The sequence below is a fragment of the Poecilia reticulata genome, linkage group LG17 (genome assembly GCF_000633615.1).
Source record: "Poecilia reticulata strain Guanapo linkage group LG17, Guppy_female_1.0+MT, whole genome shotgun sequence".
NCBI lineage: Eukaryota > Metazoa > Chordata > Actinopteri > Cyprinodontiformes > Poeciliidae > Poecilia > Poecilia reticulata.
Genome location: NC_024347.1, coordinates 13,026,785 through 13,039,648, shown reverse-complemented (window position 1 = coordinate 13,039,648; position 12,864 = coordinate 13,026,785). Strand labels below are relative to the sequence as shown.

At 44.1% G+C, this 12,864-nt stretch overlaps 1 protein-coding gene across 4 annotated transcripts in view; it reads left to right on the top strand.

Annotated features, from left to right (window-relative positions):
• camsap2b (calmodulin regulated spectrin-associated protein family, member 2b) overlaps positions 1 to 12,353 on the top strand; it is a 32,666-nt gene extending 20,313 nt beyond the window's left edge. For 2 of the 4 annotated variants that reach the window (XM_017310081.1, XM_017310080.1), the window contains 16 exons: positions 118 to 257; positions 1,793 to 1,883; positions 1,989 to 2,093; positions 3,207 to 3,276; positions 3,374 to 3,655; positions 4,357 to 5,080; positions 5,984 to 6,130; positions 6,207 to 6,429; positions 6,534 to 6,717; positions 6,801 to 7,485; positions 7,893 to 8,029; positions 8,145 to 8,549; positions 9,575 to 9,640; positions 10,142 to 10,257; positions 11,223 to 11,341; positions 11,792 to 12,353. In XM_017310081.1, coding sequence (XP_017165570.1) covers positions 118 to 257; positions 1,793 to 1,883; positions 1,989 to 2,093; positions 3,207 to 3,276; positions 3,374 to 3,655; positions 4,357 to 5,080; positions 5,984 to 6,130; positions 6,207 to 6,429; positions 6,534 to 6,717; positions 6,801 to 7,485; positions 7,893 to 8,029; positions 8,145 to 8,549; positions 9,575 to 9,640; positions 10,142 to 10,257; positions 11,223 to 11,341; positions 11,792 to 12,088 — 3,791 coding nt within the window. In that variant the 3' untranslated portion in view covers positions 12,089 to 12,353. The remainder of the gene's footprint in view (positions 1 to 117; positions 258 to 1,792; positions 1,884 to 1,988; positions 2,094 to 3,206; positions 3,277 to 3,373; positions 3,656 to 4,356; positions 5,081 to 5,983; positions 6,131 to 6,206; positions 6,430 to 6,533; positions 6,718 to 6,800; positions 7,486 to 7,892; positions 8,030 to 8,144; positions 8,550 to 9,574; positions 9,641 to 10,141; positions 10,258 to 11,222; positions 11,342 to 11,791) is intronic. The other 2 variants (XM_017310083.1, XM_017310082.1) reach the window with 1 other exon arrangement.
• The last annotated feature ends 511 nt before the right edge of the window (positions 12,354 to 12,864 follow it).

Sequence of the window (12,864 nt, the reverse complement as noted above, 5' to 3'; positions counted from 1 at the left end):
TTTATTCTATTCTGTGTTTTACCATAAGTTGAACCTTATCTTTTCCTCTCTTCCTGTTTGGCGTTGCTGTTCCCCCTCCCTTTGTGTGTGTGTCTGACCCCTCCCCTGGCTGAGCAGACATTTGCCTCAAGGAGACCATGTCTCTGGCTGACAGTCTGTACAACCTCCAGCTGGTGCAGGAGTTTTGCAGGAACAACCTCAATCACTGCTGCCACTTTAGCCTGGAGGACATGCTCTACACGCATGCATCCATAAAGGTAAGAACTTCCACTACTCTGATGTTTAAAGAAACAGATGGGGAAGATGTGGAAAGGTCTGTGTTTATGATGCAGGATTCAGTTACTCAAGGGACAAAAAGAGAGATGTGTGTGTGTGTGTGTGTGTGTGTGTGTGTGTGTGTGTGTGTGTGTGTGTGTGTGTGTGTGTGTGCGTGTGCATGTGTGTGTGTGTGTGTGTTTTTAGGGGGAGAAGAAGGAGACTTGGGGTGGGAAATTACACCAAGGCACAACTGAGTCATGCAAGGAAAAGTTTAATACTCAGTGTGCGTTTCTTCTCTGTTGACCTCATCCTACTGAGACAGAGGACAGATTCAAGAGTCCTGACCCAACTCGTCCTGCTATGTTTCTCTTGTTTTTGAAGAAACGCCTTTAAAGTTTGCAGATGTAAGGTTTCAGACAAAAATCCTGTACAACTCAAGGAGTCCCTTGGTGCCATTCGGACAGTACTTAGCAGTAAAGCAAGCGTTGGGTAAATMGTATGCAGAGAGCGTGGGTAGAAACATTCAGGATTCAAGTCACAGTCCGAGCYGACTGGAACTTTCCTCTCTGTGACGCCACACAGCAGTCACTTTTCATCCYCACACACCCTTCGCTCTGCTTTCCTTCTTCTGCCTTCGTTTCTCATTCACCACTCTTGTCTGTGCATTGACTGAATGCTGGTTTTATGGTGCAACAGGGAGTCATGTGGGGTTTTTAAAGACTCTGGCAGGCTGCCTGTTTGCCACAGATTCACTGTCCACAGAAYCTTAACTATTTGTGCACGGTTTAACACATCGCATTGGAAGATARTGTTTATATGTCTACAAATTACATCTGAGATCTGCTTAATGAATTGGTGCAGTTTGTTTTTTTTTATCAATGTCAGCTACGTACTAATCATTTTGCTCAGTCACGTTTTTATAGGACATACAGGGCCTTACAAATACTGTAGCTGTATTTACACTGAGAATATACAGTATTACACACAGGCAGGCACTATTTACTAACCTCTTAAGGAATTCACTTGCATTACATTTACATAGGGCTATCAGCTTATATGGAGCTGAATACAAATGCAAGCCAAGCTTTTCAGAGTTGTATTTATTTAAAAAAAAACAAAAAAACAACATGTTTCTTTATACTCCACAACCATTTAAAGTTGGTCTTACTACACACAATGCTAGTAAAACACAGGACGGTTGTTACATGATGAAATGTGAAAAACTGATAGGTTTGAATAGCTGTGGAAGACACTGCATATAAACTAGACTCTAGACAGTAGCTTCACAGATTTTTTTTTGCCAGATCTTACAGCAGTCACGCCGTGCAACATGCACAGATAGTCAAGTACATGAACTCGTCCATCTGAGTCCAGCACCGGTTGGATGACTTTGACCTCAGCGGTCTTTCAAAATGTTCAGAGCTGGTTTGATTTTTGTTGATATCTACAGAGATCTACAGAGGGAATCAGCAGCAAAAAAATYCAGATGTTACATGTGCGAGTTGAGCTTAAAGATGTGTGTGCAATCTTTCAGAGTAACTACCTGGTGTTTATGGCTGAGCTTTTCTGGTGGTTCGAGGTCGTGAAACCCTCATTTGTTCAGCCCAGAGTCTTCGACCCCAACGGTACGGTCCAGTCCGTGTTCCTTTTGATGATAGTGATATTCTCCATGTGTTGAATACCAGTTTTTGACTAATGATGTGGAGGATTTGTCTTGTTTTGCCATGCAGCCTGTGAGCCTGTATCGTCCTGCAGAGATATGGCTCCTGTGTCCAGTCCTGTCAAACAGAACTATGCAGACAGACCTTCCAGTCCAGAAAACCTCACAGCTGAAGGTAGTTTTAAATATGATCTGCCATATTAATGTGGTCAATGGGATGTATTTTTGCTGACTGGTGCTAGTAGGCTAATGAAAGGCAACGGAAAGCTAATCGAGCCATCTTTAWACTTTTTGTCTGAAACAATTTGTTCTTTCGTGTCTCTCTCTCTGTGAGATGATGTAGCTACATAAACACGTCTGTATTACAAAATAGAAGTAATCTGACCCTTTTTTTAAATGCACAGACAGGATTTTGTGACACACTACAAATTTTAAAAGTCCCCCAAGAAATACAATTAGGTATTGGCAAAGAATAAGAAAATCTTTGAATAGGTAATTTGGCGGTCCAGTTATTAGGTGCTCCTCTTGAGTAATAAGATAACAAATTAGTACAGTTTAGTTTTGGGAATGAATAAAATTGCAGTGGATTGATTGATGCCATGGAGGGTTTTGTGGAAAAGCGTCACACTGTGTCAGCTCAGTGGAGTGGGACGATAAKAATGCCAATGCTCTGTGTGAGGAGAACAGCTTCATGGATATGACGAGGGTGGAAATGCATGTGCTTGATCCTCAAAGGAATTGTGCAGAAATCATAAAGAAGTGGAAGCTGCAAATCTATTCAGGTAACTCTGAACAGCAGCAGCAATAATCCATGATTCTTTTTRTACGATTGTGCTGTGATTTACCAAATCTTTCTATTAAATGTCACTCCTTCAACTGATGTTGCTGCCAGATATCATTACTTTGTGTTGAAAAACAAACATTACAGCTTTGTGCAGCAGGCCTTTTGATCAATGCAGGTTTAGATTTTTGTTCAGAAGTCAGATGCCCCCTAGTGGTTGTGTATTTCACACTGGAAATAAATGAAATAATGTGCAGCTGTTAAGGATCCAGTGCAAAATATAATCGATTTACAAAATACCTCTGGGGTTAAGGTCTGGATGACGTATATGGAGCACAAACATACAAGCGAGAAAAGAAACCGCTSTAAGACGTGTTAAAACCCATTATATCATCTCTATTCTTCTGTAACCCCCCAAGATTTATTTGCTATGTTTGTTTTTTTTAAATGAAAACAAATAATTTCTAAGATCATGTAAGTCTAAGAAGGTTCCTCTGTGTGCAACAGGCCTAATGAAGAGATCTACCTCCATGTCCTATGTTGACGGTTGTGTCGGGACGTGGCCCAAAGAAAAACAGTGAGTATATGAAGCCATCAGCCAAGCCTCCAGGGACCTACATTTTATAGCTGTCGGTTTCTTTCCTGTTGCACTGACAACTCTTCTCATTCTTCAGATCCTCCTCTCGGGGAATCTCCTTTGAGATCCTTCTGGATGGAGATGCAACGTTGCCCCCCTTTGAGGCTCCTTCTACCTGCGGCATGACCCGCTCAGCCAGTACTGATGGTCTGGGGTTCAAAGTTCATTATGCATCAAGAGGAGGCATGAAACGCCACCTCTCCCTCACGCCGGTCGAAGTGAACGGACAGGGCAGACAGATCCCAGAGGAGGATGACGACTTTACTTCCCACAAACCTTTGGGACGGAACAACACTTTCTCTATTAAAAGCCAAAGCAGGTGTGGATGGGAAATGGGTATTAAATGCGACTTTTACTGTCAGTTTAACTGCATCATCTATAAATGTAACAACCTGCAGTTCAATAAAAACTGTGAAAGGTGAAGAAGTGCCTGCTTAATTATACAGATCAAAGTTGACAATGAGCATCAGGTGACTCAAAGTGTAAAGATTTGAAAAAAAAGGAAGTCTAATTTTAGAGTAGTTAGACCATTTGAAGACAAGAACGGCAAAACAAGGTGTTATATTAGGTTTTGCGATATCCAGTGCTAATTGGTCTGAAAAAAATGTTTTGGTTTGGTGCCAGGTTTCAAAAAAACACCCCATGTGAATCCCTGGATGCAGGTTTTCCCAGCAGAGCRTTGCACTGGAAAATAATGAAAGCCTTACTTGTTGGTTAAAACAAGTTGGAGGAAGCTAAATACAAACACAGGCTAATTTCCACAGATGGTAAAGATAAGCAAAAAGATTACAAAGATTTTTGAACAACCTGCTGTGAAGAATTGTTCTTTTTACAAAGTCACCAGTGGCACCTTGGTAAACACATACTTCAACAAACGCGTGAGCCTTGGCCACATACAAAAAAAACCTTTGGAGGTTTTTGTTATTCAAGAGTATCAAAAACATTTGAATAGAGCAATTATTTTTTCAATATTCTCTCTTACTGTTCTCAACTTTCTATTTACCTGGATCTTTTCTCCAGGTGCCCCAATGGAGTCTTACCAGACAACAGCAGCCCCGCCAAGTACCAAGGGAACCACTCCGCCCGGGTCAGTCCATCAACTCCTCCGAGCATCGAGGAGGCCCTCAAGATCATCCACGACACCGAACGGCCTCATGCCAGCCTCGCTGTTGGAGATGGAGACAATGGCTTTTTTCTGCATGGTGCAKATCCGTCAGAGCCTCCAGGGGCTCAAGCTCCTGGAGATGACTTTGGTTCAGCGAAGGCTCGGGTGAACGACCGAGACCCCAACTCTGCCTCCACAGATGAAGTCGACACAGGCATCCATGTGCGGACAGAGGACATCCAGAGTTTGGATGAGGACTCCTCGTCTCTGAGGGACTACTCGGATATAGATCCAGACTGCGAGGCCGTGACGAGGTCGTGTCCTCTGCCTGGCAAGCAGGAGAGGAGCAGGGAAGGGGAACACAAGGAGGAAGTGGAAGCCAACCCTGAGGGCGAACAGGGACAGGGAGGTGACAGAGGCAGCCCCTGCCCCAGTTCTGCGCCCACCATCCCCAGGTCTTATACAGGCAGTCCTGCCTCTTCATCGGGYGGGTCAGCTGGGGGTCTGGTGCGGATGACCAGCTTTGCAGAGCAAAAGTTCAGGAAGTTGGAGGGAAGAAGCAGCGGAGGAACCACAACTCCAGACAGCTCTGACCTCAATGTCCCCTACACACACTCGGCCAGAACCACTTCCTCTCAGGTTTGTTACTCATTCTGTCCCTCAGGTCTCCTCAGACATTTCAGAGTATGTGGTGCTGTTGAAAAGTGTTTAAATTTACRGAAAGATTTAACGCTACACAAACCTTTAAAAAATGTTTGTCYCGTCAGTTCACAGATTGTTTTCTCAAAAGTTTGGGGGATCGTTGAGAGGTTTTGTGACAAATATGAAACAGGCTTGTAGGTTCTTTCTGGCCATTTCTGGCCTTGAACTCTGATGGATGCCATTTTTGATCTGTCCCTTGTTTGTTTTAGAGATGGGCACCAGTCCTTGCGCATGGATAAGCGGGTATAAACTATGGATGGTCTCTCTTACTGCTGAATGTTAAACACTGACTTTAACTAAATTAAGTGAAGCATACGGTGCTTTAGATTTTTGTTTTATTGTTTTTTTGTGTGTGACCTTCTGGATCAATTGATGAATTCTCTCAGTAATTTAACTMCTGGGAAGGTTCACCTCTGTTTCCATGACTTCTCCATTTGTGGATAATCATTCTGACTCCAAAGTCTTAGGCTTTGTGAATCTTTTTCCCTTTCATGTGTACTTGAATTTCTTTACATTGAGGCGTGATGTGACCATTTGCCTACTTCATGTTGTCACACAGGTTCTACTTAAGTGACTTCTTAATTATGCCGGTTCTGAGTGGCAGGTTCAGTCTTGGTTGTGGTTGGAAAAAGTGAACTAAAAAATGGTTGATCAGTAGTTCATAATTTAAAAAGTATTTTCACTAAGYTCCATGTTGTTTCAAATATMTWTTTTTTTCTTTGATAAATTAAACCATTGGACAACCACTGYGTCTTCTGCAAAGGCAGAAATGCAGCTTTCTCTAATATGTTGATGAGAAATAAATTAAATTTGGCATCAACACTACTTCTYCGYCCCTAGTTCTCGACGCCTCCCCTGCCAATCACGTCGCCTTCTCCGGCTGCCCCGTCGCCTCGAGACCCCTCCCACTTCATCGCCTCWGAAATGATTCAGCTGAGAATGAAACTTGAAGAAAAACGCAGAGCCATCGAAGCCCAAAAGAAAAAGGTACGCAGGCTTGCATCAGGACAAAACCGATGGTGTGAATTTTTACATCTAATACTGGGTTCATCCCAATCTYCAGGTAGAAGCAGCTTTCACCAGGCACCGCCAGAAAATGGGAAGAACAGCCTTCCTGAATGTAGTAAAAAGGAAAGGAGTGACGGCCCCTCTGAGCCAGAACTCCGTAGGGGCAGAAACACCTTCACCCGAGCCCATSTCCTCCTCAAAGGAGGACAGTGTGGAGCGGGTGGAGCGATGCAAACCTGATGGAGCAGCTCCCAAATCTCCCTGCGAAGACGGTGGGGGTAGGTAACGTTACCATGCCTCTCTTTTTATTGGCTCCGCTGATTTTGGTTTTGGAAATGGTGACAGGTTTCTGTATTTACTTGTGTTTGATGGCGATGATCAGGCGTGACCCCTGGAGAGGTTGACCTTGCAGAATACACACGGTCCATTGAAAGGCTGAACACGTCGCTGGGCTTCCTGCAGACTGAGATGCAGCGACTGGCCCAGCAGCAGGAGAAGATCATGGCCATGAGAGACCAGCAGCAACAGGCCTGGGTGATCCCGCCTCCTGCTCCGTCTCCGCACAGGTAACCGGCTACTGCCAGATCCARTGACGAGGCGACTGAAAGGCAAGCTCCACATTACTGTTTTCGTTTCTTTTTCTGCACAGGCAGCTCCGCGAGCTGCGCAGCAGCAGCGTGACAGGCAGAGGATCGGGCCGGGGGTCGGTGGGATCCTTGTCCCCGATCCTGTCCTCTTCCGGATCGCCACGCGCCCCCAACCGTTCGCCTGCGGGTATCAAACGACGACCAGCCTCGTTTCATGCCAGAACGCCTCGGACTCCCCGTCCGAACGACCTGAAGGTCACCCCCATCAGTCGGATGCTCAACCCTCCCACCTCAGTGGACAGCCTGCCCAGACTGAGGCGCTTCAACTCCAGCCAAACCCAGCAGAGCTCGTTTGCCTACCTGAGTCACGACGAGGGCGTCAGGGGGAGACACAACCAAGAGCTCRAGGGCGAAAAAGATGAGTCGAAGAAAAAAGAGGAAATGGTAGTAAAGATCAGTGATGAGGAAGAACGCAAAGGAAAGACRAGTGAACGTCTGAAGGAGAGGACAGAATCTAAAGAGCAGTCGAAGACATCAGARGTTTTGTGCCAGCCGCTTTCAGAGGTCAAAGGTGGGGTTGTTAGCCAKAGTCAAGATGACAAACAGGAAAGGAAGGACCTAGTGGAGGTGCCGCTGTCCTGGCTAAAGCCTCCTGGTGGCCGGGGTCCGGAGAACATAGAGGATGGAAAGAAAGGAGGAGAAAGTCACGGAGACGACCAAAAGATGTGCTGCGGATTCTTCTTTAAGGTGAGTTGGAGCAACAAGCCCTGAATGTTCTAGTTGCTCCTAAAGAAGAYGRAAGCAGAGAAAACGGTCTGAATTTACTTCAAGAGACAATCGGTGTGTGTTGGTGAACAAAACATCTGACGCTTTGCCTGTCTTGATTTGAGCTACAAGGTTAAATTGACAGAAATATACACTTGGTCTCTCTAGTTGTCTCCTCTGCCTGGGATAACCTTTAAAATAGGGCTGGGTATGACTGAAAAATGTCACACAATAGGAGGATTTCATATCAGTCTATATTAATAATTATTGATTAGTTTCTAAGTCTCTGAAAAACTGCTAAACTAATGATTATTGATTTATTATCCAGCTCTACTTTAAAATAGGAACTTGAATGTTTTATGTGTGTAAATATTCTCATTCAACACCAGGATGATGTGAARGGAGAAGAGGACATGGCGGCAAAGAAAGCAGCTCTGTTGGAAAAGAGGCTTCGGAGGGAGAAGGAAGCGCAGGAGAAGAGGCAACAACAAGAGCTGGACCAGGAGCAGAAGAAAGAAGCCGCACGGTGTGTCCTCGCTGCATCACATGATGTCCAGGCGCACGCACGCTCCGTCTAGATCGCTCTTGTTTTCAGCTTTTCTGTTCGGTCTTCCGCCACAAGCTTCCTTGTTCTTGTGCAGGCTAAAGGCAGAGGAGGAGCAACAGAAGAAGGACGAAGAGAAGGCGAGGAGGGAGTACATCAAGAACGAATATCTGCGGAGGAAGCAGCTCAAGCTGATGGAGGACATGGATGAGGTCATCAAGCCTCGAAGTGGAAGTCTGAAGAAAAAGCAGCGGCCCAAGTCCATCCACAGGGACATCATGGAGWCATCTACTCCTCCTGTGAGRACGACAGGTGAAGGACTCCCAAAGCACCGTCACAAACCGACGTTACAAACATGTTCCCACCGAGAGACTCATGCTGATCTGTGCTGGTTCTGTGCAGGTGTGCGTCCTCGGGGCTTCTCTGTCTCAAGTGTCTCTTTGGCATCCCTCAATCTGGCTGAYAACGACAGGGACCAGCCAGATAACAGGAAGAACAGCAGGTAAGAAACAAACTGACTAGGCCTGAGACTCACAAATCTAATATGAAGAAATGGTGCCTTGCTAAAAATGTGTATTCACTCAAAATGTCTCACATTTTGTCATGTTAAGCCAAAACAGTAAATGCATGTTATTGAGATTTTATGCAATAGACCAACACTTGAGCGAGTATAACACAACAAAGCACATTAAAAACTTACATTTTGTCCATTCTTGTTAAAATAAAAAAGCACAGTCAGACAGAATGGAGWAAATCTCTGCAAACCTTTTTTCTAAGTCTTACCATATACRCACATTGATTTAGGTCATGACTTTGACTGGGCCATTTTAACATCTCAATATGCTTTGATCAAACCGTTGAATTGTAGCTCTTGCTGCACTTTCAACGTCGTCGTTCTGTTGGAAAGTTGACCTATACCTCATTCTCAAGKCTTTGCGGCCTCTACCAGGTTTTCCTAAAACCAACCCACAGCATAATACTGCCACCGCCATGCTTCACTGTAGCTACTGAGCATTTACATGGAATGTTGGCATTCTTCCACATGTAGGATTTTAAACCAAGTGCAAATGGACCAGCGCATCTCCTTTTCTCATTWGACTTCCACACAACTTTGTCCACAAATGCTATTTACAGTTTATTTTATTTTTATTTGAAAAAGAAAAAGCTAACTTTAAAGCTATGTATCATTTTTGCACTTAATTTTGCACTACTTTGTGTTGGTTGTGGCATGAGATCTCAATAAAATCTGGAAGTTTGTCATTGGTGRCAACTGCCTGCAAGCTAATAATTGGCTAATCAGTTTAAAAACGACTTAGAAATTAGTTTTTGTTTCTGGTTAACAGGTTAAACTAATAAATCCTGTACTCACCTTAAGTTGATTTCTTACCCTGGTGAGACTCGTCGGGAATGTGTTTGAAGAGGCTTTTGTCCTCCATGATCCACAGGAAGCTCTACTCTCCACAGTTTAATTCTGTTTTCTCCCTTTTCTCCTCCTTCTTCTACTTCTGCTCTGCATGCATCCTTCAGAGGCCACAAACTAGCTTCAGCTCATATCCCGTTTTTTTTAAGCTCCCCCAAAGACAGAAAGGGAAGGTTAGTAACACTCTGAAATTAAGTTAAAGCTCTTTTTAGACGTGGTTCTGTGTAGATCTGCTACAGCTTCACTATAATTTTGTATTGGGCTAAAGTTTGTTGTAAATTTAAGTAAATGCGGGTTAATTTCCTGAGTGCAGTACGGTGTGGTCCATCAGACGCAGGCTGCAAGAGCTGTTCCCGCCTCTTCTTCTTTCTCTGTATCACATTTGCTCTCTGCTTTATGATTTAGCTGTTTGCTTGCCGCTTCCTTCATAACTTTCTCTGCAACCATGAAGCCAGCCGCTTTGCTTTGCTTGGTTGAMCACGGCTCTGCTTCACCCGCGCGTTTCACTTTGACGTGACGCAAGACAMCAGGCAGACTTTGGAGAACTGTGTCACAACGTCTGATCTYGCTTTGACCCRTCTCTGTGTTTCTGTGCATGTCTCTGTGTGCACCGTGTGGTGATATGTCGTACGTGGTTGTCGTTACGTCTGCGTTTWTCTGTTGGTTGCCGTCAGGCCAGACTCTGCGGAGGGTTTTTCCTCTTGTCCTTCAGCCGGCAGTCGTAACGGAGAGAAAGATTGGGAAAACGACTCGACCACTTCCTCCACTCCCTCCAACACAGAGTACACAGGTAGGGACGGAGAGGAATACCATACCAACTTTATTTATAAAGCACTTTAAAACAACCATAGCTGATACAAAGTGCTGTACATTAAAACACAMCRTAACAATAAAAAAAAWTWWAAATAAAATAAAAACTCTTACAGTTTRAAAACAAACMAACWTAMAATTTAAAACTAGATCCTGCTGGAGTTGAAASCCAAGTAAAGTAGATGGGTTTTAAGACGAGCTTTAAAAGTGGACAGTGAAGGGGCCTCTCTRACCTGCAAWGGCAAGTCATTCCATAACTTAGGACCCATGACAGAGAAGCCCTGTCCCCTCTGAGCTTCCTTCTGGATCTTGGTACCTCCAAGAGCAGCTGATCTGCTGACCTGAGAGACCGATAGAGTACGTAGGGGTGAAGAAGCTCAGAGAGGTAAGCCKGGRCAAGATTATGCAGTGATTTAAAAACGAACATAAGAATTTTAAAATGAATYCTAAAATATACAGGCAGCCAGTRAAGTGAGGCCAGGACAGGGGTCACGTGTTCCCTCTTTCGAGTTCCTGTTAAAAGTCRTGCAGCAGCATTCTGAACTAGCTGYAGACGTRARAGCAGCGACTGACTGACTCCCAGATAAAGTGAGTTGCAGTAAWCCAATCRAGTCGAAATAAAAGCGTGGATCACTGTTTCAAAATGCCTGGAAAGAAAAGATTTCACTGACRCCAATCGCCTTAAATGATAAAAACTGGACTTAACCAYGGCTCTGATTTGGCTGTCCAATTTGAAATCACTGTCCACTTTAAAACCAAGATTTGTAATAACAGGTTTAAAATATACTTCCAAGGGTCACAGGTCCACAGAGGATGACTCACAGGAGCCACTGGGTCCAAACACAATCACCTCTGTTTTCTTTTGAATGTAGAGCCCTGTCTTCTCTTTGGTCCACATATCCAGCGGATGTGTAATTTTTGCACTCTCACTGTTTCTTCCCTCAGGACCTAAACTGTACAAGGAGCCTAGTGCYAAGTCCAACAAGCACATCATCCAGAACGCCCTGGCTCACTGCTGCCTCGCTGGCAAAGTCAATGAAGGGCAGAAAAACAAGATACTTGATGTAAGCTCTGTTTCTGTGCGTATAACTCTGACAGGTTAAGTTATATGAACACAAGATTGATTTCTCTGACTGTTTTTACTTATACTGAGTTATTCTGATAGTATAAAAAGATCAGGCAGACTGATGRCTTGATCAGTCTCCAGTCCTGTYTCATACATTTTGGACGACCTTCCCCACAACATGCATTCATTCTTCAAAAAGCCCTTGTATTCAAGCTGTAAATATTGTCTTATATGTAGAAATATTTTGGAAATTTAGACACATGTGAAAGAAATTATTGAATAAACTTAATCAAATGGGTTCTACTAGTCATTTGGTGGTTTAATAGGATCTTACGAGCAGCAAAACACCTGGAATGATTTTCATTTTCTTAATGTCATTGACCAGGAAGCTATCAGCGACTGTTAAGAGTCATTAATAAGTAGGTTTCTTATGCACAATYTCTTGCAGGAAATGGAGAAATCCGAAGCCAATAACTTCCTGGTGTTGTTCCGTGACTCCGGCTGCCAGTTCAGATCCGTCTACACGTATTTCCCCGAAACGGAGGAGATCGCCAAACTGGCCGGCATCGGCCCAAAATCTATCACTCCCAAGATGATCGAGACTTTGTACAAGTACAACTCGGACAAGAAGCAGTTCAGCAAGATCCCGGCTAAGACCATGTCTGCCAGCGTGGACGCCATCACCATCGCCAACCACCTGTGGCAAACCAAGAAGCAGGGGACGCCCAAAAAACACCCAAAGTAGARCCAGGTGAAGGCGGTGTGTCTGGACAAGCTCTGTTGAAACAAACAGAAGAAAATGTGGATTTCTTTTTTTCTATATATATTTGAGGGACACCAGTTACCATTCCTGAAAATCTCAACTGGAATGTTGAAATACATTATCACGCGTAAAACTAATACAGAGCTGGCTATGACACTACTTCAGTGTGGCACAAGTGTGTTCTTGTCAGCATGTGTATCAATGTTCTCATGTGCCAAAAAAAAAAAAAGAAAAAGAAAAGATGATACCAGGTGAGCCGAGGCCTTACCAAGCTGAACCACTGAAGCACTGAATGTCACGCCTCTCTGAGGCACTTTGGGTTCTCTTCGTCGATCATGTGTAGCCTTATGCTTGTTCTGTGTCACATGGACTCACAGTGGGTGTTGGTGTCATTTTGTCTGCGCCTGCCGAAAACGTCCGTTTGTTGTCAGTAACACACAGGTCTAAGATCAGACCCCTTCGCGGTTCGCTGCCTGTCTGTGATCAGATGTGACTTCAGCTGCTTAACAGGCATGTTCCATTTTTTTTTTTTTTTTTTGTCGTTTTTTACCTTTGTACATGTGATTGACAACACTATAAACAGGTTTTATTTCTGTATATGTGTGCACGTACAGTGAAGTGCCAACCAGCGAGTTAAGCACACCTCAAGTGGAGAATGGATTTGTTTGACAAAAGTGTGTGTTGATGACGAGTGTATGGAATGCCATCAAATGGTTCTGGAAAACACCTGCAATAGGCTTTTAATTTATTTTTCTTCA